The 25,044-nt window shown below is 48.0% G+C and overlaps 1 protein-coding gene and 1 long non-coding RNA gene across 2 annotated transcripts in view; both read left to right on the forward strand.

The window, feature by feature from the left end:
• Positions 1-10,366, forward strand: part of LOC145713676 (uncharacterized) — a 35,877-nt gene extending 25,511 nt beyond the window's left edge. Inside the window, exon 4 of the long non-coding RNA XR_014136673.1 lies at positions 8,903-10,366. This is a non-coding gene — a long non-coding RNA (uncharacterized LOC145713676). The remainder of the gene's footprint in view (positions 1-8,902) is intronic.
• Positions 10,367-14,258: 3,892 nt separating this feature from the next.
• Positions 14,259-25,044, forward strand: part of GPM6B (glycoprotein M6B) — a 147,255-nt gene continuing 136,469 nt past the window's right edge. Inside the window, exon 1 of the mRNA XM_081793438.1 lies at positions 14,259-14,469. Coding sequence (XP_081649564.1) covers positions 14,466-14,469 — 4 coding nt within the window. The 5' untranslated portion in view covers positions 14,259-14,465. The remainder of the gene's footprint in view (positions 14,470-25,044) is intronic.

The raw sequence follows: 25,044 nt of genomic DNA on the forward strand, positions 1-25,044 counted from the left end.
GAGAGGCTCCCAGGGCGGGAAGTCCCTGTTCGGCAGGCCAGTGGCAGAGGGAGACTCCGAGGCACTCATGAACTCATCACACAGAGGAGTCAGTCCGCTCGCTGTGCTGGAGTCAGTAACGGGAACGACCTTGAAATTGGTGGCCGGGCCGCCAGGGCTTTGCACGCTGGCTCCTCAGAGGAGATGTTCACAGAGAGCGCGCTCCGCTGCTCCTAGGGACCAACGGGCACACGACATTACTCGGCCTCACCCTCCTGGAAAGCAAGACTGGGAAGAGTCCACTCAAGGAAATGCTACCTTCTGGCTCTGGCTCTCGCAAGAGCCTGGGAAGGATGCCCCAGCTCTCTCTGCAGCTGGGTCGGCACGGAGAGTGGCATCAGATAGGAAGACTGCCACACGATGTGTGTCGTCAGCCTGGGGCTGGTGGGAATCAGAGCAGGAAATGGAAGCCAAAAAAAAAAAATGATTATATATATATATATATATATATATATATATATATATATACACATACACACACATATATATATATTGAGGAGGTGGAGGAATAAGGAAGGAAAAGGAAATCAGAAAAGGCCAGATTGAGAACAGTCCGTGATCATAAGGAAGATGTGGGAACAGCAAGGGAGACAACTGCCAGGCGTCTGCCCAAGGATGGGGGTGGGAGAATGGGTCTGTGCAGCCAGTGGCTTCGACAAAAGCCACTATACACACAGTAAAAGCTTGGAAGTCGCTGTCCAATTGGAAGGTGTTCTTGGGCCATGCACAAACTCAAAGGACCCAATAAACAGTACCTTTCTTTTTTTAAAAAAAAGTTTATTTTTGAGAGAGAAAGCCCACGCACATGCGTGCCAGTGGGGGAGGGGGAGAGAGAGGGAGACACAGAATCGGAAGCAGGCTCCAGGCCGTGACTCACCAACCGCGAGATTCTGCCCTGAGCCGAAGTTGGACGCTCAACCGACTGAGCCACCCAGGGGCCTCGATAAACAACGCTTTCTGAAGAAGCCAAGCATAAGGAGTGAAGACGAGGTACTGGTCAGCCACACTCAGTCCTCCCGGGGCCGCCCTCCCCACGTGGTAGCTGTAGTTCCTGTTTATGAAGCCCTTTCTGGAAGCACGGCCTTGCACTATGCTCTTTGAGTGCATTCACCCCTTGAGTCCTCAAAACAATTCTTCTAAGAGAGGCCCGATTCCGGGCGCGCCTGGCTGGCCCGGCTGGTGGAGCACACCACTCTTGACCTTGGGGTCTGAGTTCAAGCCCCATGCTGAACCTACTTAAAAAAAATAAGGGAGGCCTGATTCCTGTCCCGTTCTGCAGAGGAGGAAGGCTGCTCGAACAGATTCTCGTCCCTGCAGCTTCGGTGAAGCCAGGGCAGGATTCGAGCCCAGTCCACTTGACCTCAAAGCCCGTTCTTAGCTGAATCACTGGGTCACACCCCTCAGCTGCATGTATTTTGCTGGGGCAGAGTGCCACCCATCAGCACCCTATCACCACCGCCCTTCTGACTAGGATGTGATAATTCTCCAAGGAGGGAGCCAGGTCCAAGGGGGCCATCGGAGACGCAAGACACAACGCGGCAGGCACCAGGGAACGGTGGGACAGACCCAAGACGCCAAGTCATACCCAGGGGATGCAAAGACACCCGCGCACAGCTGCTGCGCAGGGGGCCCGTCTTCCACCAAGGAAAGGGAGCTTGGCTTTTTCTGATGGCCAATCTGCTCCCACCACCCACACAAAACTCCTTAGGAAAGTGGAAACCAAACCCAGGGAGGATTAACCGTACCTCCATGGAGGCACGCCTACAGATGTTGTCCCAGCCCTTTGCCATGATACAAAGATAGACGCTCTCAAAGGTCATTTGGCGAATGAGCTTCCTAGATGGCAGTTTGCTTGATTAGTTTTAAATCACAAAACCACCGTTTGCAAATGCCTGCATGGCAGGGAAACAGGGAGCTGCGAAGGGTAATGGGCATGCTTTTCAGTGGTGAAAAATAGTGCAGTGTTTCATAATTGCTTTAGAAGCCGTCATTTGACAGTACAAAGAAAAAAATTAACCAAGATAAAAATTCCCGTTTGGGGATGTAATTATGATTATTCTAAAGCAATCGTTATTCAGTTTACATGTTGGGAAACTGCTCCCCAAATATGACCTGCTTGGAGATGTAATTCTCTTAAAGGATTTTGATTCTTTATCTCAAATTCAATTGCATTTTAAGAAATCAACAGAAAAGCACAAGTTTTTCAAATCAGAATTACGGTTTTTGATTGCCTTGTGAGAAAAAGGACATTGTGTAGGTGGGCTGATTTGCCAATATTTTATCCTTGTGTGTGCTGTGCTTTTATTTGTGACCCACAAAGTACAAAGGATATTTTTTGATTCCTGACTAGACAAAAGAGGGACAGAGATTGGATAGAAGTAAGGTTTGGGGCAGATCGGATGACAGAGAGAAGGCAGAACCATCGGCTTCCTCATTTGCTTCTGCCTTGTAACAAGGAACAAAAATTGAAAAGAGAGTAAAATGTAAAGCAGATAACCATTATGCAAGGGGCACTGAGGGTAAATTGAATGCAGGAAGGAGAAGCTATTATTAGCTATTATTTATCTATTTATTATTATCTCTTATTTATTATTATTATTAAAGCTATTATTTAAATCCTCCTCCCAACCCTGTGAGGGGTCTATTATTTTCAGTTTGCAGAGTGGGAAACTGAGGCCCTAAGAAGGGCTCAAGGTGATGTTTGATCCCAGGCCTCTCTGCTCTTTATATCCATCCATCCATTCATTCATTCATTCATTCAACAAACATCAGCAGGGGACTGAGGACACAGAGGAACACAGGGAGAAGGGTCTAGCTGGTCCTTAGTGTGTTTCCAGGTAAGCTGGGAATGAACTCCTCCTTTAACGTGAGTCCAGGATTTCAGGCCTGACAGTTTACGTCCCAGGATTCTAGCTAGGGCGTTGCAGATATGATCACAGACTCTGCATCATGTCAAGATACACCAGGAAACTGGACTGAAGCATGAGTCTCCAAAGGGAATGAGAGAGAAGGAGACGTTGACTTGACAGATCATGGCAATCACAACAAAAATAGTAAGCCTGATGGGGCGCCTGGGTGGCTCAGTCGGTTGAGCGGCCGACTTCAGCTCAGGTCATGATCTTGCGGTCCGTGAGTTCAAGCCCCGCGTCGGGCTCTGTGCTGACAGCTCAGAGCCTGGAGCCTGTTTCAGATTCTGTGTCTCCCTCTCTCTGACCCTCCCCTGTTCATGCTCTGTCTCTCCCTGTCTCAAAAATAAATAAAAACGTTAAAAAAAATTTTTAAAAATAAAAAAAATTAAAAAAAATAGTAAGCCTGGAGACAGGGCTTTACCTTAAACCATGTGTTTCCAAATACTCTTCTGAGCCTCCTCAAAATTTCACAAGGTAGCACGGGGCCAGTAGTAGCCTTTTCTGCCTCTCAAGCGCAAGGAAACAGGTTCAAAGGAGTTCGGTCGCTTACCCGAAAGAAAACACCATGTCACCTGGTCACTGCAGCACACTTCTTTTTTTTTTTTTTTTAATAATTTTTTTTAATGTTTATTTATTCTTGAGAGAGAGACAGAGACAGAGTGTGAGCAGGGGAGGGTCACAGAGAGAGGGAGACACAGAATTTGAAGCAGGCTCCAGGCTCTGAGCTGTCAGCAGAGAGCCTGACGTGGGGCTTGAGCTCACAAACTGTGAGATCATGACCTGAGCTGAAGTGGGACCCTTAACTGACTGAGCCACCCAGGTGCCCCTCTGCAGCACACTTCTAACCGATGCTGATATTGGTGGGTGGGAAGGGAAATTGATAAGAATCATGTGGCTCCAGTCTACAAGTTCTATTCTAATCATCCGGAGTCTTACAACCATGGCTGAGGCACACACCACTCCTAGTCTTAATGAACGTTTTGATAATGCTCACCCTGCCCACCTCTATGTCAGGAATCCGTTGGGGAAAATATTCAGTGATGTGTAGCATCTACAAATGCATGGTAGAGTGACAAGGAAGATCTCCGAGCATTTTTAAAAGAAAGAGATGATCATGAGGCATAGTGTATATTAAGGTACAGCGGTCCCTTGCCTCACACACACCCCTCCAACTTCATTGGTTCCCTGGATAAGGTTTCTAGGTGGGAGAACGGGGGTATGCTCAACATCCTCTGTGGACTTTGGGAAGGGTTGAAGCAGAGGGAGAGCCATTCACAGGAGAGGGGGAGAGGAGGCTCCTGGAGCCATATAATATGGCCTCGTCAGAGCAACAGAAACAGTAGCACTTCAGGTGTTCCTTGACCTTGGTTTCAATATGGTACAAGAACTGGCTCATTTTCCATGAGGCGGTTGCTGGGCGTTGAAATATGCAAGGGTTGCATAATTGTTACATCTGTTCCTCTTTCTGAGTTTTAAATGGACCTTGCTCGCGGTGCATTTTGGAAATCACCCTGTTAACAGGTGTCTGCCCCAGCTGAACAGCTGAATCAACCCAGGACTCCGTGTGTGGTAAACAGACAGTGGCCTTTTTCCACAACACAAGTTGTCATTTCCTTGTGGGCAACATACAGAAATGTGTGCTGGGTGTCAACACAATCAAGGATTACCTAGCAGGCTGAAAACAATCATGCTGGTCAATAAGTTGAGGTCAACCAGGAGGAAGAAAGATTGTCATTGTCAATATTTTTGTCCACAAGATGGATGAAAATTCACAAGGCGTGTTCACCGCAAGTAGGACGGGTAGCTAGTGTTTTCGGTAGAAGACTCAAAACTCAGGCTGATGCTGTTAAGATGTCGTGATACGTTTTATACAAGAATTTTAACGAGTCTCTTGGGTTCAAAGTTATATAAGCTCAAATGGAGGAGATATTCGTTTATTTAACAAAAACACGAGCATCTGATACATTCTGTGCAAGGAGGTTATAGCGGTGATGAAGGTAAAGAAGGTCCTTGCCCACCCAGAGCATCCAATCCAGGCCTGAAACTGACAAGAGAAATAAACATTGCCATGACAAGACAATTTTCAGTAGTAGCAAAGCAGACTGAGAAGTTGCCTCCGGTGAAGTAGAAGGAAAACCAGCAATGTGTGGCTTCATAGAAGCTGAGATGAGAACATGTTTCCAGAAGAATGGAGGCATCCACTGCAAGAGTCCCATCCTGCCACACGGTGACCATTTGTGTCCTTGACAAGAGTGGTTTCCACAGAATGATGGGGACGCAGGCTTATTGGAGCAGGCTTCAGAGAGTGAGAGGTGAGGAAGTGTGGGCCAGTATGGATGCTCTTCCCAGAAGCTTTACTAAGAAGAGGAGCAAGAAAATAAGGCAGTAGCTGTAACACGTATGTGAACCAGTGGGAAAGATCCACTTGAAAGGGAAATACGGATGATGCAGGACAGACAGAAGACTATTGTAGAAACAGAGGCCTCGGAAGGAGGAGACGGGACATGGATTTAGAAACTTTATGTTCAAAACCCGTCCAGATTTTAGTTAGCCACAAGTTCAAAGTCTCACAAGAGTCCTCAGAAAGTTTTTCACTCATTCATCGGCACATTTTAATTTGCTCCCACGATGATTATGGCCCAATGGAGGAGAAAAACATACATTGTATATTCCAGAATCCGAAGTAAAATTGCAGCTGTGGGAGGTCCCAGAAAGGGGAGGTGGATGGTGCCGTAAGACTGTCAACTGGGGCATTCGACTTAGTGGAGAGGCCCGGGACGGCTTCCCTGGGGAAATGATGCTCTGGTTTTGAGTCAAATAATGTGTGGATTCTAGCAAGGCAAAGAAGCAGCAGAAAGGGCACGTGCAAGGGCCCTGCATTGGGAGGGAGGGCCTGTGAGGGCAGCAAGGCAGAAGCATGGAGAATGGGGGCAGGCAATGGGAGGTTAGGGTGGGCCTGGGCAGGGCTTGGAGGCCATGTCAAGGAGGTCTTGAAAAATAGATTCCTTCACACCCACTAGGGTGGTTATAATTTTTTTTTTTTAACGTTTATTTATTTTTGAGACAGAGAGAGACAGAGCATGAACGGGGGAGGGGCAGGGAGAGAGGGAGACACAGAATCCGAAACAGGCTCCAGGCTCTGAGCTGTCAGCACAGAGCCCGACGCGGGGCTCGAACCCACGGACCGTGAGATCATGACCTGAGCCGAAGTCGGACGCTCAACTGACTGAGCCACCCAGGCGCCCCAAGGGTGGCTATAATTTTTTTTAAGCTTATTTATTTATTTTGAGAGAGAGAGAGAGAGAGGGAATCCCAAACAGGCCCTGCACTGTTCAGCGCAGAGCCCCATGTGGGGCTCGATCTCATGAACTGTGAGATCATGACCTGAACCGAAACCAAGAGTTGGGTACTTAACCGACTAAGCCACCCAGGTGCCCAGGATGGCTGTAATTTTGAAAAATGGGAAATAAGTATTGGCAAAGACGTGGAGAAATCGGAACCCTCAGACGCTGATGTTGGGAATGTCAAATGGCGCAGCCAATGGGGAAGACACTATGGCGGTTCTTCAGAACATTAAACATCGAATTGCCACCTGACCCAGCCATTCCACTAGGTGTGTATACATCCAAGAGAATTTAAAGCAAGGACTAGAACGGATACTTTTACACTGGCTATTCACAGAAGTGTAGTTCACACTAGCCAAAAGGTGGAAACAACTCAAATGTCCCATGGGTGAATGGCTAAGCAAACTGTAGTCTATCCATACAATGGAATATTATCCAGCTATAAAAACAGGAATGGGGCAGGGGCATTGGAGAACGACACCTTAACAGGATGGTTTTCCTTTGGGCTGGTGACAGTGTTTTAGAACTGAACAGTGATGATGTCTGCACCCCGCTGTGAATGTAGTAAATGCCACTGAATTCTACACTTTAATGTGGTCAATTTTATGTCATATGTATTTTATCGCAATAAAAACAAACAAGCAAAATCCATATTACTTGAGTGTTTCCAACTCAAGGGAAGAGTTTCAACCTAACCAGCTGGAGACTTACATCTTTTTGTTTAAGTTTATTTATTTAGTTTGAGAGAGAGAGAGTGCACACGCATGTGTGAGCAGGGGAAGGGCAGAGAGAGAGAGAGAGAGGGAGAGAGAGAATCCCAAGCAGGCTCTGTGCTGTCAGTGCAGAGCCTGATGCAGGACTCGAACTCACAAACCGTGAGGTCATGACCTGACCGAAATCAAGAGAGTCGGAGGCTTAATCGCCAGAGCCACCCACGCACCCCTGGAGAGTTTACATCTTTTTCAGAGCTCCCTACTTGAAGGAGAACTTTAGAAATAACAGAATGTCAGCCATAGAACAACCAGGAGGCTGAGAGAATTCAAATATGCCTGAAAGGCAGATGGCCACAGATCGGGCACAACGGATTTTCCTGAATGTGGAGGATTCGTCAGACTGAGTTATAAAATTCCCTTTAACTCAGAGATTCTGTGACACGGTTTCAAGTATCACTTGGGAGGGGAGATAGGAAAACTCTAGGGCAAAGTAAAGTGACGCTATTTTTTCTAAGAGGCTACCAGATTCACTGTTACCAGGCAAGTGGGAAGTGTGCGGGGCGTAAGAGAAATCGTTGGCTGGTGAAAATTAAGGGCTAATTAAATAATGTTGAGCTCTGCACGGGGTTCTGTTTTAATTTTTTCATGTGCAAAAAAAGGACACGCTGTCCCATTAGCTATATTCTTCGGTCTTCTTGTGAGTTCCTGAGGGCCCGCTGGGAACTCTGGTCTGGATTCACGTGTGCGGCTAACTCAGCCACCGTCCCGAAGTAGAGTGTCCCGTGGAAGACACGAGCAGCAGGGGTGGACATAACCCCGACTCACGGATGGAAATGCTCAGTACAAACCAAAGGAAAATCACTTGCGGATCGTGCTTTCTCGCAAAAAGACAGCAAGAAATGTGCTGTGTTTTCAGGGCGGGGTGAGCTTTCAGCCCCCTTTCAGATCCTGAGCCCCCTGGGATGCGGCTCTTTTCTCTCTTAGCCGCGTCCTCCTCCCACTCAGCCTGTCACTCCAGGAGACACACACGCGTGGCAGGACGTGGCCATTTGTCCTTCTCTAAGCCACAGCCCAACTGGAGATTGACTCTAAAAGATGCCCCACGACAGGCTCCTGGCCAAGGCTTTTACATTTGTTCCTTGTGCCCAGACAGCAATCTTATGACCCAGAAACACTTTCTATGGCTGGTAACGTGGTGGAGTAGACAGAGCCTGGATTTGGAGACCACTGGGCTCGAAGCTAAATCTGGATTTGCCATGAGCTCGGTGTGCAACCTGGGTCACATGACCTCACATCTCCAGACCCAGTTTCCTACAACAACTGTATGGGGTGGGGACTATGATTATACCCATTTTACAGATGGCGTATGTCTGGAAATAAGGTCTCAGGAGCCCAGAAGGCATAGAACTAACCACTCGATGGGCAAGGGTCCCTTATTTAAATACATGTAGCTGTCATAGCTCATACATATGAAAAGAATTCAATAGAACAGTGGCCTTGATGAAAATGTCGCCCAGCCTCACTCCCAGAGGGAATCTCTTCCAACTACTTCTTTTTGGAATTTCTCTGGAAGCACTTCCACGATCCAGACTTGTGGATGTAAGGCCTTTTGGGTATCAGTGTGGGCAGTCTGGGTTGTCACCGGGAGGGGGAGGGGGCACTGTTGGCATTTAGTGGGCCCAGGACAGGGTGACCGGCCTCCAGCAGTACACAGGACAGTCTCACACAATGAAGACATGTCCCCATTTCTTGACCAATTTTTTAATGTCTTCTGGACACTTACGTAGATGAAAAATCTGCCTCTAGTTACTGGTACCTAAAAAATAAGTTCATCTTACATATAAACACAAGATATTTGGGGATGGTTGTAAGCAATGTGAATTTTTTTTTTTTCCAGGAATACAATTACTGTATAAATTGAGGGAAGACCGCACTTTGCTTTGCTCGGAACTTTATCCGCTCCTTCACCATTTGGGACGTCACGACGCTGATGGCAAGGCGGCTCTTGATATTCGAGTGCCCAGTACAGCACATCTCAATCACATCTCGATCGATCGTTCAGCATCTCAGCAGCCCCATTCATGGCAGTTCCACAACTCGGTCGCTCACTGGGTGACTTGGTTGCATCTTCTGGTGTAATCATGCCTGAGTATTTACACATCGAGAGAAACACTACACATTAGAAACTACTTTCACTTCTCGTTTACATTATAATTGAGGAGTTATATTGATCTATTCTTTAATTTGGATTTCATTGGTGGAGAGCCAAGGGGGTATCAGAAATGTTTATTTATAGGGGCCCCCGGGGTGGCTCAGCCGGTTAAGCGTCCGATCGTGGTCTCACAGTTCTTGAGTTCGAGTCCTGCGTCAGGCTCTGTCCAACAGCTCAGAGCCTGGAGCCTGCTTTGGATTCTGTGTCCCCCTCTCTCTCTGCCACTCCGCCACTCGCACTCTGTCTCTCAAAAATAAACAGTAAAGAAAAATTAAAAAAAAATATATGTTTATAAGTGACATCGGATATGATAGGGTCGTAGCAATGGCTCTAATCTTGGTAATATGCTTAATTCTCTCTTTACCAACTTTAGCTAATATCTACTGGCTCTTTGATGTGAAAGATGAGAATTTATGTCACTTACGTTATCCCTCCTCTCAAAGCTCTAATTAAAAAAATTTTTTTTAACATTTACTCATTTTTGAGAGACAGAGTGTGAGTGGGGGAGGGGCAGAGAGAGAGGGAGATGCAGAATCCAAAGCAGGCTCCAGGCTCCAGGCTCCAGGCTTCGAGCTGTCGGTACACAGCCTGACGCGGGACTCAAACTCATGGACCACAAGATCATGACCTGAGCTGAAGTCGGATACTTAACCGACTGAGCCACCCAGGTGTCCCAAAGCTCTATTTTTTTTAATGTTTATTTATTTTTGAGAGACAGGGAGAGAGACAGGGGAGGGGCAGAGAGAGAGGAAGACTGGAGAATACCAAGCAGGCTCCACACTGTCCGTGCAGAGCTTAACGCCGGGTTCGAATCCACAAACTGTGAGATCATGACCTGAGTTGAAATCAAGAGCCACCCAGGTGAGCCAGCTCACCCACTGAGCCACCCAGGTGCCCTCACAAAGCTCTATTTCTTTTCCCATCAAACTTTGACAGTATCTTCTGAGCCCCCACTTGAGCAGCTGGGGGCATTAGTGGTGTTGCTTTTTCGTTCATAATCTTTCACGTTCCACTTTGTGTCGGCTGTGCTTTTGTTGGCGTATTCAAATATGTGAAGGTTTGCTAAGATTTTCATTTAGTTCCGCAAAACAGAGCCCAGTGTTTTGTTTTGTCTTGTCCATACAGTGACAGTAAAGTTGAAGACCAGTTCATGGACTTCCCATTGGTTTGCGTTTTCAAAGGAGCCATCAGGAGCCATCTCAGAAAGGAGCCATCTTTCTGAGAAACAGGAGAAAAGGCTACACAATATAGAAATTGTGCCTGCTGTGCCAGTAAACGAACTCCAGTAAGGGAGAAGCAGATAGATTTTAAGAATCAAAGATCAAGCCAAGATTCTGCCCATGAGAAGATTTTTGTCGCAGAGACCGGATTCATGAGTAATTATGACACAGAAAGGAGTGGGGGGCACACGTGATGAAACGCCACCCAAAAAATAATTGGAGCAGACAAAATGTGTCCTTACAGTTTAAATTTCTTTTTTAAGGTTTATTTACTTATTTGAGAGAGAGGGAGAGAGAGAGAGAGAGAGAGAGAGAGAGAGAGGATCCCAAGCAGTCTCTGTCAGCACAGAGTGTGATGTGGGGCTCGAAGTCTCGAACCAGGAGATCATGACCTAAGCTGAAGCCAGAGTCGGACACTCAAAAGATTGGGCCCCCAGGGCGCTCCGTGTCCTTACAGTTTATAATGAATTTGTACTCCTAGATGAGGCATGGAGGGTCAGTAAGATCACGGTCAACTTGTATGAAAGCAGTTGGAAATGTCATTTATAGTTTAAAATCAAATTCTTAGGAGACCATCTCTAGTGTCGAGTGAGGTACAGCTATACGTTTCTTCCTGGTTGTAAAAGTAATTCTGGCTCATTGTCAAAGTTTGGGAAAACACAAAAGGGTATAAAAATAAAACTTAACCTCCCACCAATCCCAGAGATAAATATATATATTAATATATCGATCTATTAATAAGGGTAGGACCACGGCTATGACAAATAAGTCCCCAAATACATAATGGCTCAAACATAACAGCAGTTCGTTTCTAGTGCACACAAGTGTCCGAGTCAGTTCCAGGCTATCAGCGTGGCAGTGGCCGGTGGGCTTCTGCTCCACAAAGCCATTCAAGCACCCAGGCGCAGGCAATTCCGTCTTCAACGTGGTTCCCGGAGGCACCCTCGTGTCAACATCACGTTCCAGCTGAGAGAAGGGGAAAGCATGTCGAAGCGATCGTGTTGCGAGTTTCACGGGCAAGGCCTGGAAGCGGTGGATGTTACTTCTGACCTCATTGGCTAGAACTCAATCCCCCTAACTGCTAAGACATCTGGGAAATGTAGTCCAGCTGTGTGGGCAGAGAGCTGATCTGCGTTTGGTGAAGAATAGTCTCTAACAGTGCATTTTCTCGCAGTCTCTTTTAATACATATATATGTACATACGAATATGACTAGGATTATAGTATACATTTAGCTTTTTCTTCTGCTTAAAAAAAAACCCAAGATATCTGAGCATGTTCCCACATAATTCTTTGCAAACAAGGCTGCATGATATATGATCATACAGATCGGGGTTTCTCAACCTGGGCCCTATTGACATTTGGGGCTGGATGGTTCTTTGTTATGGTGGGGCTGTCCTGGGCATCGCAGGATGTCCGGCAGCATCCGCGACCTCCACCAACCAGAGACCAGTAGCATCGCCTCCCCAGATGTGACGACTAAAACTGTTTTTAGGGATTGCCAAAGGTCTCCTGAGGAGTAAAATGATCCACAGCTGGGAGCCACTAAACTAGCTCAACAATAATTTACGTAACTGCTTCCCTTTTATTGAATAGGTGTTGCTTACATCGTGTCTGAGGTAAACGTCTTTTTATATCACTTTTGACTGAAACAGTCATTATTTACTTAGGACAAAGTCCCAGAAGTGGGATTATTAGGTCAGAGGCTATGAATATTTTTAAGTCTCTTGATATATACTACCAAATAGCTTTCCAGAAAGGCTCTACCAATTTACTTGCCCACCTGCAAAACAGTCTTGCTTTCCTTTTTTAAAGACCTTATTTTTAAGCAATCTCTACACCCAATGTGGGGCTCAAACTTACAACCCTGAGATCAAGAGTCGCACGCTCTACCGGCTGAGCCAGCCAGGTGCCCCAAATCTTGCTTCATTTTTTAAAGGTTTCAGTTATTTAATATGGTTTTTTGTTTTTTGGGTTTTTTTTTCCTTCTTAAGGGTGTTAGGGACAATTGTTGAAATAAGCCCATGAAATTTCCAAAGTGAGTAAAAATTTCTATTAAACTGTGGCTTTCCTTTAACATTGTGGACACAGTTGCTATAACTTGGTTTTTTTAATCACAGCATCCCATTGTGGCTTGCTTTAATATTTGGACAGCTGTTATTTCTTTTCGACGGGTAAAAAACAAAAAACAAAAAACAAACCCAAGACTTCTAGGGAAGGACAGAAAGTGGACCAAAGGGTTTACTTTCATCTCAGGGCACACAACCTTACAATTTTTGGTCCCAGAGTGGTGGAGTGAGGTGATGGCTTGCCAACACACGATTTCAGAATGTCATGCCCGAGGCTCATTCTGTCGTTTGCACGGTCTCCTAGGAGTCTCCCATGAGTCTCCCTTGATGCAGGAACCAACGAAACCAAGTGCATTCCCCTGTGCCCCCAACCACTTGCACCTCTATCTCTGCCCTTTGCACGCGATCTCAGTTATAGCCCAGTGCGGCTGGATTCCTGCACGTGCGCACATTCAGGCCTCATTCAAATGGATTACTTTCCTGTAATGGGGACAAGAAGTTAAACCTGTGAGCTCCCTGCTGTTTTATTAGTGCATAAAGATTGGTTAGGACTAACTATTCCCGTGGGACTGTGAAAATGAGCCAGTGATCTGCTCAGCACAAATCTCTGTCCTTTAATGCAAAAATATTATTAGGTTTTCTAGAGCTCTGCCTTGATAAAATCTTTCCTAATCCAATAAATTTCAATAGACGAAATGTTTGCTACCTCCACTCTTTCTCAATCCTAAAGGCTCTCTCTTTGGGGTTAAATGTCCCTTAAGGGTACTAGCTACGGTTCCAGCTTATGCAACCCTCTGTTCCAGTAATGGAAGTGTTCTCAAAACAACGAAACACAGCATAAACTCTCCGCCGCAATATCGCGCTCAGAGATGTCTCAGCAAGTATCCACCGTAGAAAAATGACAAGGGTCTCAAAGCTTTTCTAATACCTTTGGAGACAGGAACATTATTCTCTAAAGAGACAGAAGGAATTTAAGCTCTGGACACTGTTAAACCATTAATTCACTTACAGGCTCACGTGCAAGGCCTGAGCAGTGGGGACGCGGCGACTGGGGTGAGTCTGCTAAGTCTCCCAGAGCCCGACAGGGGTGGGCTTCCGGGGATCAAGACGGCCGATGAAGGACACCACCAGATCTCTCTCTCACCACCCCAGCCTGGAGAGTGCCGCCCGTGCCCTTCTAGATCATCGTTACCCACAAGTAACTCAAGTCAGTGTTGGCTACCTTGGATGCACACTGCAATCACCTGGTGGCTTTTGCAGCTTGGATGCCTCAGTCTCGCCGGCAGAGACCCTGACGCAACCGGGTAAATCACCCCAGCTGGTTCTCATGTGCAACCAGGGTTGAGCCCCACTGAATTAAGTAATCACCCGCAGCTCATATATGAACAAAAGGAGCCAGGACTACGGATGGGGGCGGTGCGCTGCGAAACACTGGCCGTCCTTGGTTCGGTGTCCCCGGCCTCAGTCTCTTCATCTGCACAATGGGTTAAGGCTAGGACCGCAAAGCCCCTTCCAGCTGTTAACAGTTCGGTCCCGGGAAGCGGATCCGCGCCCCCTCCCCCCCTCCCCCCCTCCCCAGATCCCCTCTCCCCCCACCCCCTTGGCTTCTCGGGTCTCCGCGCCACCTCCGCGCCCGCTCGGGGGTCCCAGAGGAAGCCCCGAGCAGGGCCGGCCGCCCCGGCGCGCCCGCTGCCGGGTTCGGGCCCTCGCTGCGGGCGCACAAAGCCCCCGGCGCTGACGTCAGGGCCCCTCTCGGCACGGCCGGCCCCCAGTGCAGGCGGAGCCGCGCCGCGCTCCCACCCCGGCCCCGGAGCCAGCAGCGAGCCGCCAGCCGCCGGCCCAGCAGCGCAGCAGCACGCCCGGAGCCCGGCCCGCGCACGTGCCCGCCAGACCTGCAAACTTGTGCCGCCGGCTCGGCCCGTCCCCGGGGAGCCCGCGCCCCTCCAGCCAGTCTCCAGCCATGGGTAAGCCGGCGCGCCACCCCCCCCCGCGCCACGGCCCCCGGCCCCGCGCCCCCGCCCCGCCCCGGCTCAGCTGCGGCTCCCGGGGCACCTCGGCGCCCGGGCGCGGGGGGGGCCGGAGGTGGGAGGGGCGCGGCGCAGGTGTCCCGAACGCCCAGGTGCGCGGCCCGGCCCCGCGGCGGGGGCGCCCCTGGCCCCGGCCGCGCTCGGGCGGCCCCCCGGCGGGGCGCTCGCGGGAGGGGGGAGAGCCGGCCTCCCGGGGGTGCGGGTGGGGGCCGCAGGGAGAGCGGACGGGGCGTCCCGGGCGGCGGGCCCCGGCTTTATTTTAAGGGTCGGCGGAGAGGAGCTTCTTGCCGGTTTCCCGGGACGCTCTCCTTGTCGCCGGAGCGCTCCGCTCCCAGTGGGGTCCCGTCCCCTTCCTCCCCCGCCGTGGTCTTGCTGCCCTTAAAACCACAGGAAACGGACGCCCGGTTCCCCGAGGCTGGGGGCTTCCGAGAACTCGTTTGGGAACCGTGACCCTTGAAGCCAGGAAGGGGGGAGGGGGAGGGACGGGATGGGACCGAGGGGGAGTCTCTTTGTCCCCTGTTGCAACTATCAAAATGCGGAGCTGGGCGCAGGTGGAGGCGGCTTGCCAAGGGGGTTCGAGTGCAGCTGGGGGATCGACTCGTAACGCTGAATGCCGGGTTCTGGGGGTTGAAAATCTCCAACCTGGCCCGGGGCGGCTGTTGGGCGGCTGTAGGATTCTTTCTGTCACCTCCTAACACCCCGAACTGCTGCCGTCAGCGGCATGTCGTTAAATGGGGACTCTGTCGGAAGGTTGCTGTGGCAATCCCCCTGATTCCGCTGCACCGCTGGCAGCGTCTGCGAGCTGTGTTTGGGGAAGGGCTTCTCTCCCCGCTCTGTTATCCCTCTCTAGTGGCAGCCAGACTGCAGCCACACGCGCCACAAAAGCCACAGGCTGGAGAGCCCCGCCGAAGCATTCCTAATGAGGAACGCCGTGGGTTTAACCACTGCGGGTTAATGGTCAGGGCTTGGGAATTCCTGGCCGTCCGCCACCCCCATCCGTGGCCCCTTACCCAGTCTGCAGCCCTCCGCTGCTGAGAGAGAGAGAGAGAGAGAGAGAGAGAGAGAGAGAGAATGTATGTGTAAGGGAGGGAGTGTAATTTTGTGCTGATTATAATTTGGGTGAGGGACAGCAAGAAGGACATTATTTTGAATTTAAAGGGAGGAGCAAAGAATTTTACAGCTGAATCTTCTTGAATTTACTAGGTGATCAAAATATGAGAGGAAACAAGGCCCCTGAATCCAACAAGAAAATTTCTTACCCAGAAGTTAGGGGAGGGCTAGGATAAAATCCTTCTAGAAAGGACAGGATTGCGTGACCTGTAACTCTGGTTCCTACCGGTTTAAACACCTGGACCTGAGTAGTCCCATCACTCCATGCTCCCTTTTATTTTATTTTGTTTTATTATTTTTTAAAAAGATTTTATTTTCAGGTAAGCTCTACACCCAAGGTGGGGCTCGAACGCACAACCCCCAGATCAAAAGTCACGTGCTCCATGGACCGAGCCAGCCAAGCGCCCCTCAATGCTCCCTTTTAAATGAGGCTCATACACGAAAATCAGCTGGCCGCTGCTGAGCCTGGAACTGTTTTGGCAGTGCTTGGCACAGAGGTGTGGAAGTTTATAGAGTGGCTCAGTACTGAGGAAAGCCTTTGCTAATTTTCCTGAAATAAAGTTATTTCTGGTCTTTTGACACTAGGCATTCAGACTCGTACCTTTTAGACATCGAGTGTCCGGTTACCACCTGGGCACCTTCTTGAGGATGGCTTTCACAGTACCTGGGGGAGGCTGTAGTTTTGAAACCGGTGCGGACGTCCGTTCTCATGAAGCAAATGCCCAGACCAGGGGCCTGTTCTCAAGGCAGCGCTTTGTGTCTCGGACAGTTGTTGGTTCTATATTTCAGTTGCCAATTTGTTAATTTGCGCATACCTCACTGGTCCTGGCTGTATCCTTGGTTTGAGTTATTACGATTAAAAAAAAAAAGTTCTCTTCATGCCAGAAGGAAACCTACTGATTTCCTCTGGTAGATTCTTAGTAAATACACCACAAGGCTGTGAACTGGTTGTGTTTTTCCAGATGTATTTAATTATCCAACATACCCTTATGAATGTTTTAATTGAAATGATTTCAGGTCGGGAAAATTCTCGCCATTGGCCCATTGAGTTGGGACTTGGGTTCTTGCACAAGTCACTTCCTTAACCTGGTATCAGTTAATTTACTAGTAAAATAAGTGTGGTTTATGGAAATAAAAGCCCCTTGGGACTCAAATTTTAAAGTATTCAACGTCTTTAAATTGAAAAATAAAATACTGAGCCGTAGTGGTACGTAGGGGTCTATCTTTCAATGTATCTTAAAATACGTTTGCATTGTTGAGTGGGTTTATTTATTTATTTTGGCTTCGTCGAAATGTAATTCACATGCCATACAGTTTGCACGTTTTGAGTGTACAAAGTCCGTGATTTTTAGCGTATTCAGAGTCGTGTCCCCCCCCCCCACCGCTGACCCGTGTCATCGTCACCTTAAAAAGAAATCCCGTGCCCATTGGAAGTACTCTCCACCCCACCCGCCTTGACCCTGGCGGCCGCTCGTAGACGGGTGGATGTGCCTACTGGGGACATTTCATGTAAATGCAATGAGCCCATTGATGTTTGAAGTGTGTTTGACTATTCGGTAACTTTGGTGGTTGTTCACAATGGGAGGTTGTGCATACACGGTGCACAGCACCTAAGCGTGTTGAAACTAATTTTTTCAATGGCCGAAGAGTTCCACGTTTGGCCGCTGTGCCTCTGCGCGCATGTGTGCTGGGCACACATCCGTTCCCGGTTTTAGGCCGGTTTCATCTGTTGGGAACTCCTGTTGCCTAACAGAATTTTTTCCTTTTTTAAGTAGCCCCTGTGCGCCACATGGGGCTCAGACTCAGCGTCCCCGAGATTGAGAGTTGGGTGCTCTGAGCCAGCCAGGTCATGATCTCACGGCTCGTGGGTTCGAGCCCTGCGTCAGGCTCTGTGCTGACAGCTCGGAGCCTGGAGCCTGCAGCCTGCTTCGGATTCTGTGTCTCCCTCCCTCTCTCTGCCCCAACCCACTCGCGTTCTGTCTCTCTCAAAAATAAATATTAAAAAAAATTTTTTTTAAATTGTATGTGAAATGGTCAGATACATCCGGAAATTGCATTCATCCATTTTGTGGTGAGGATGTGTTTCCAAGGATTATGAATTTAAACAGTCATCTCACAAAATAGCTTTACCCAAAACTGGTTCAGAGCAGTTTTCCTTTCACTGTCACCTGCCTACAAATCATCTTTGATCTTGTCAAAAAAAAAAAAAAAAAAAAAACCAACGTTTTTTGATTCTGTCGGCCTGGATGGGACCCGAGTTTCTGTATTTCTAGCAAGCTCCCTGGCAGTGATGCCGCAGGTCCCCAGGGTGAGGAAATCGAGGAAAAAGCGGGGCAGACCAGGGGCCATGCGCCTGCCCCTGCACTGCCGCGAGGTTGCTCTGTGATCTTGGGTAAATCATTTTCTCTTCTTGAGCTCCGTTGACTCCGTGGAATCAAGGGATCTGATGAAATTATTTCTTTGGGCTCTTACAGATCTAAATGGATGTAATTTAGAGGAGGGGAAAAAAAAAAGGGTAATGTTATGCTTGAAAAACATGCGAAAACAGCTCTCTAATTGTTTCAACACTATTTGTTTCCACGAAGCCGGCATCACAGGACGGTTGGCCCTTCTCCAGGGAGCCTGTGGAGGAAGCTGTACCGTTTCCAGCTTTGGCTTCTCCTGCCCTCTTCTCCTTCGCGTTGGCCGCTCCAGAGATCCTCTCGTTACCCCCACACAGGGCCCAGACCACCTTCAGAGGCCCCCCCTTCCCTCCCCCCCCCCCCCCCCCACGAGGAGCCATACATGCATACATACATGTTGGGTTCTGGAAGGTTGCTCGGAAATTCAGATGCAGTTGGACACAAAGGAATGGCATCCCGATGAATAGCCGGGCAGGAAGTCTTTCCAGAATGTGCTAGCCTCCTGCCCGGAGGGCAGATGAGGGTAAACATCTTCCCGTGAGCGGGCCCTCCTGCCTTGGAGAGCGCTCCCTTTAAGTGTCTGGATGCACACTGAGATTGGAAATCGACCTCCTAGGCCGGTAGCACAGAGTAGTGTTCGTGACAAACAGGAAATAATTAGGATATTTTGGCTCCGGCGGAAGCTCTTGCCCAAATCACTTGACCCCTGCCGGGGTTTCCGGGAGATGATCCTTCGCCGCTGCCTCCAGGGTCAAGCAGTCAGATGGTTTATTGAAACTGCCGAAGTGGGGAATCCTCAAAAGTGCCACATACGTGGCTTGAGCATTCCGTTTCGCCTTAAACACGAGTTCTCCAATATTTTGTCGTGAGACTCAAGACCCCTGCTTTCAGCGGGAGCCCTGGTGGGGAGGCCCCTGAAGTCTCGCTCGGCGTGTCCGTCACGGCGCAGATGCGTCGGCTTTTGATTTCCAGTTTCAGATTCTTCTCGAGTCGAGTGAGCACTTCAAGGCACGGGGACCCAATCTGTGTGCAGAATGCTCGTACGTCGCGTTTCCAACTGACCCACCACTAAGACTTTGCAAAGCGATCAGCTTGGGTTTCAAAGAAATAAGAACTCTTCTTGTGCACACGTTTTATCTGTCTAGGTAGCGTTGAATTACATTTCATAATTATAGTAAATACAACTGGCGTAAATAGGCGTGGGAGCAAACCCAACTGACCCTTAGGTACACAAGTCAGCTGGTGGCAGAGGGGTACGTGGGCTGCTACTGTATTTTTAAGCCTGTGTCCCCCACGTCATAATTTTAACATTTTTCTGGTTACTATCGGCTGGCTTCTTCGTGTTTATTTATTGTTAAAATTTTTTTTAATGTTTAGAGAGTGGGCGCGAGCAGGGGAGGGGCAGAGAGAGAGAGAGAGAGAGAGAGAGGGGCAGACACAGAATCCGACGCAGGCGCCGGGCTCTGAGCTGTCAGCACAGAGCCCGATGAGGGGCTCGAACTCGGGAGCCACGAGATTGTGACCTGAGCCAAAGTCGGATGTTTAACCTCAGGCGCCCCTATTGTTAGTGTTTTTAATATGCTTTCTTTTCTGTTCAAATTCATCAAGACGCAAGATTGTTTTATTCATTCTTCTGTCCCAGTGCTTGTTCCAATGATTGGCATATCGTAGGTGCTCCAGAAATATTTGTGGAAAGGATGAGGGTTTTGTTGTGTAAAATGTACTTTATTAAGGCCTGTCTACGTTATAAATGTACAGATGACGAGGTATGTAAAAGTACATTTGGTATCAGAGGACTGTGCTAAACCATACTAAATAGGGCAAATGGGATTAATTATTATTCTTTAATAACATGAATACTTTCAGCTCAGATTTTCACAGAATAACAGAATTCAGAGCTTGGAGAGGCTTTAGAAGTAATTTGCCGCAGGCAGACAGACCCAAAAATAATTTAAAGAGCAGTTTGAATGTTACGTCATTACTTTTTTCCCCGCCTTCAGCTTGTATTTTCTTTTGATGTCTTAATATTTTCCTGTCCTTGGTGAAAAGTACTTCCCTCTTGTCAGATTTTTGAAGTCCAGGAAAGCTTGGGGTGAAACAGTTTCCGGGAAATTCATCATGGCCCTGAGGATTAGAAGGGGACTTGCGGTGTTTCCGCTGGCTTCTGCAGTTGGGTTAAACAGGCCTACTTCAAGGCCACTGGCTCGGAGTTCCCTAAGAGCGTCTGAGTTCCCGTTCCATGCCTCTACCCTGGGGGCCCTCTGGGGAATGAAAGCTGCTCCCTCAACAAGCTATAGGAGTCCTGCTCCGATGGATGAGCCAGGTACTTTGCTGAGTCTCTTGATCTCTGACTTGTGAGCACCACGCCCCCCCTCTGGCCATGTTGGGTGTAGAGAGGACTTAAAAAATAAAATCTTAAGCAAAAAACACCCCAACCCCCAAACTGGGTTCTGTCCTCATCAGCACAGTCATTTCAGAGAGATTAACAATGACAACAGAAGTACAGCTCATATGGAATAATTTCCTCTGTCCAGGGGAAACGGAGCAGAGGAGTGGGGGTGGCCGGTGTTGGTATTTCAGAGCGGGGTTCCCTGGAGAAACTGTTCCCCTTGATCGAAGTCTTGAAGGATGAGCAGGACGACAGGGGTCTCAGTGGCCGGGAGAAGCCATCCCAGGCCCTGGGTACAGATGTGCTGGGGCTGGCAGGGGAGGCCAGGCCACAGGTGAGAGCAGGAAATAACTTGAGGTTATCCTCTTGGTTGGGGGGAATCACCAAGGGATTTTAAGCAGGGAAGTGACAGATGGATGGAACCGATCATCTCTCCGAGGAGGTAAAAGAAACCAGTGGGATAGAGAATCCTTAGTGTCTAGTTGTAAAATTCCAGATGGGAGTCTGGGAGGAGTTCTGAGAAGGGCGAGATCTTGTAGCTTATCTTTTTTTGTTTTTTTTCTCCCCCCTCGTAGCTTATCTGAAGCTTCTGGTGGACACTTGGGCTTGAGGTGTTTTGAGAAGAGTGGCAGGGCTTTAGGGTTGGGTAGAAGGGAGGTAGGAGTGAGCGGGCTTGGTTACTGGTAGAATCCTGAAGAAACTGGCTTGGCCTGAGCAGAGAATGGGGTGGGGAAAAGTAGGAAGGAAGACCGGGGAGGGACACATTTTAGTTACACGTGGACACCTAGATGTGAATCTTGCAAAACCGTTTTTAATATTGTCTCTTGCCTCTTCCCTTTCAAAGGATGAAGTGGAGAAGGAAGGAAGCGTGAGCACTTCTGGGCTGGAGAGGGTCATCTTTGCTGTGACTCCAGAGAGGGTGGCTCTTGAAATGGAACCCGGTCTTGTGTCTCTATTTATTTGATTAGTAATATTAAAAGTGGCATTTTTCTTCCTTAAATGTTTGAAACAATTCAGCAGTGCCAAGATCTGGGTCTGGAGTTTTCCTTGTGGAAGTGTTTAAAGTTATGTTTTATATATTTAAAAAATTTTTGTTAAATATTTACTTTTGAGAGAGACACACACATACACACACAGAGGCATGAGCGGGGAAGGGGCAGAGAGAGGGAGACACAGAATCTGAAGCAGGCTCCAGGCTCTGAGCTGTTAGCACAGAGCCCCATGTGGGGCTCGAACTCCCAAACTGTGAGATCATGACCTGAGCCGAAGCCGGGCTCAACCGACTGAGTCACCCAGGTGCCCCGAACTAGATAATTTATTTGTTATTTTTTTAACATTTATTCATTTTTGAGAGAGCGTGAATGGGGGAGGGGCAGAGAGAGGGAGACACGGGATCCTAATCGGGCTCCAAGCTCTGAGCTGTCAGCACAGAGCCCCCGTCGCGGGGCTTGAACTCACAGACTGCAAGATCAAGACCAGAGCTGAAGTCAGCCGCTTAACCCACTGAGCCACCCAGGCGCCCCTGTGTCATATTTTTTCACAGAGATTGTAGTGTTCAGATTTCCTCTTTCTCTTTGATTTTTGCTGAGTTGTGTTTAAGGACTTTTTTCCATTTTGTCTATGTATGTTACCAACTTTCCCGACGTACAGTTGTTCATCATACTCTCGTATTAACCGTTTAATTCTATCTTCTTGTGGGACCTGTAGTGGTCCTCCTCCGTTCATTTCTAGTGATGTAGGTAATTTGTATTCTCTTTATCTTTCTTGATCGATCTTGGCCAATTATTTTAAAATAATCTTGGTAGATTGATACTTATATGTGATAATTACATTGGATGGATGAACTGACCGCTTAATAAAAAAAAGAGTACATTTTCTAGTGATCAGAAGGTAGGATTTTAATGTCTACAAGTAATAACTGCTTCCTTCGTCAGAAAACAAAAATCTTCCAAAGGAAAAAGTGCTTCAACCTGATCTTTTGAATTTTATTTTATTTAAAAAAATTTAAAAAAAATTTTAGAGCGTGAGAGCGAGTGGGAGAGAGGGACAGAGAGAGAGAGAGAGAGAGAGAGAGAGAGAGAGAGAATCCCAAGCAGGCTCCACACTGTCAGTGTGACCTCGACGTGGGGCTCGATCCCACGACCCTGGGATCGTGACCTGAGCCGAAATCAGGAGTCGGACACTCAACCGACTGAGGCACCCAGATGCCCCTTGAATTTTATTCTTCGTGGCTGTGTATACATATAACTCAGTATATTTGAACTTGGTGTGGCCACATATGTTGTAAAATACGTGAAGTTGGAGTTACCGCTTAGTATTGGATTGTTTATTGGTTTTTCTGTAGGACGGTTAAATTCTGCTTTCTGTGCACTGGAGGATATTGAGTAGCACCCTTGGTGTGCACCCACTATGTGCTCGTGACAGTGTCCTCGATGTGACGACCAGAAACGTGTCCAGACATGGCCAAATAACCATCGTTGAAGGGCAGAATCGCCCCATGTTGACAACCCCTGCTTTGGGATGAGAGCGATTGAAAACGTTTTTGTGCTTCATGCTATCCTGAGGTCTCAGTAGTGGCGTCGTTGAGGACTTAGTTGAGCACGTGTACTGAACAGGCGGGTCTCTGGTGCCCAGGGTGTTCGCTTTCCGAAAAGGATGCTTGATTCTAGCCCGAAGTTCAGCTAGAATTTTTAAAAAATTCTTAACCTTTTAAAAAATTTGTAACCATTTTCAACATCCATCAGAGAATCTGGAGATGGAATGGGGACCCTTGCAGACCACCTAATTCGCTCTCTCTTTGGAGTAAAACGGTGGCTAAACTGTCTCCTCAATGAGACCAAACACCCCTGGGGATCGGGAGTGCACGGCTTGGCTTGTTCTGATGTTCGGCGCCCCGGAGCCCTGAAAGGGCTGAATCGATGGGAAATTGATCCTGCTCACTGAAATCGCTTTCATCATCTTTTGTGCTCTTCATCAAGTAGAAAGACATCAAGGATCTCGTCCCATTTTTTTTTTTAATATCCTTAATTACCTTGATGGCCTTTCCATAATTAGAATTCATCTCCTTCGCTATTATCAAATCTACCCAGATTAAGCCTTTGAGGCAACCTTCCTGCACATTCTGTCCTGTCCTTAGGGTCTGTAGTCACGGCTTCGTCGCATTTTTCTATGTGTTTGGGAGACGCGGCAGTTGTGAGAGGAAGGACTCCTTTTTCCCCCTTGTTGCTCACAGAGAGCAGTTCCCCCAGCCATGGATCTCCCTGCCCCCTCCCTGCCACTGCCGGGGAGACCTTAATGCGGTCTGTTCAGAGAGGTCTGAGCACGCTTAGAAACTAGTTCTCGTCTTAAATGGTGCAAGAACGTTGGAAGCAACGGTTCGGAGGAGCCTAGGAAATCCACTGTGCCATCTGTGCATCGGGGTCCCTCTGTTAGGTTTAGGAATGTGATGTTTCACAACTCCCCGAAAAGAATGTTTAAAGGAGCAGAGGCTGGAGACGCAATTAGCAAAGGAATTCAGACCCTTAAGCTGACTTGATTGGACGCAGCACTTTATTTTATATTTTCCTTTTAGTTTTCTCTTGTGGCATTTGACAGTTGCCATGGTAAGTAAAGTAGAATTCAGAACATTAAAGAGATGAATTTCCATTTCGTGAATTATTACCGTTTCGCAAAGCCAATGTCCTGGATTATCAAAAACTGGTCTGAGCTCTATGATATATTGGCATCGTCGCGAATACTTCTAGATGTTTTGTAAGAGGCACGGATATTATAAAAATCATTTGAAAATATTCTACTGAGGGGCACCTGGGTGGCTCAGTCGGTTAAGTGTCTTGATTTCAGCTCAGGTCATGTTCTCGTGGTTCGTGAGTTCGGGTGCTGCACACGGACGGCACGGAGCCTGCTTGGGATTCTCTCCCCTCCCCCCCATATGTACATAAACTTAACGGAAATTTGCTATTGAAGTATATAAACACAAAAAGTGGGCAAACCGTAAGCCTACAGCTTGGCGAGTTTTTTCAAACTTAACCAGTGCGTAGATGAAGAAGCGAAACGTGACCAGCCCTGCAGAATTCTCCTGCATGCTCCTTTTGAGGCACCCAGGCGAGGGGTAATCACTCCTCCTTTCTACCAGCATAGTTTTGCCTCTTTTTCCACTTATATAAATGGAATCATTTAGGATAAACGCTTAGGTCTGGCAGCTTTTGATCAACATTAATAATACCATTTTGAAAGTCAGTGATGTTTTCTGTCTGAAAAATAGACTTGCTTCTAAATCACTAATGGTTAAGGGGAGCCTGGGTGGCTCAGTCAGTTAAGCGTCCGGCTTCCGGGCAGCTCATGATCTCGGGGTTCATAGGTTCAAGCCCCGTGTCAGGCTCTGTGCTGACAGCTCGGAGTCTGGAGCCTGCTTCGGAATCTGTGACTCCCTCTTTCTGCCCCTCCCCCTCTCACGCTCTGTCTCCCTCAAGAATAAATAAACATTAAAAAAAAAAAAAGAAATTACTATGGTTAAAATCATTTATTAAATGCTTTCGGGTATAGAGGTGTGCTAGCGAGTCCATAAACCACTGCTTCCTACCCTCTATTTTGAGTGGAAAACTTTGACACAAC

Source organism: Panthera onca, chromosome X, assembly GCF_046562875.1.
Source record: "Panthera onca isolate mPanOnc1 chromosome X, mPanOnc1 haplotype 2, whole genome shotgun sequence".
Taxonomy (NCBI): domain Eukaryota; kingdom Metazoa; phylum Chordata; class Mammalia; order Carnivora; family Felidae; genus Panthera; species Panthera onca.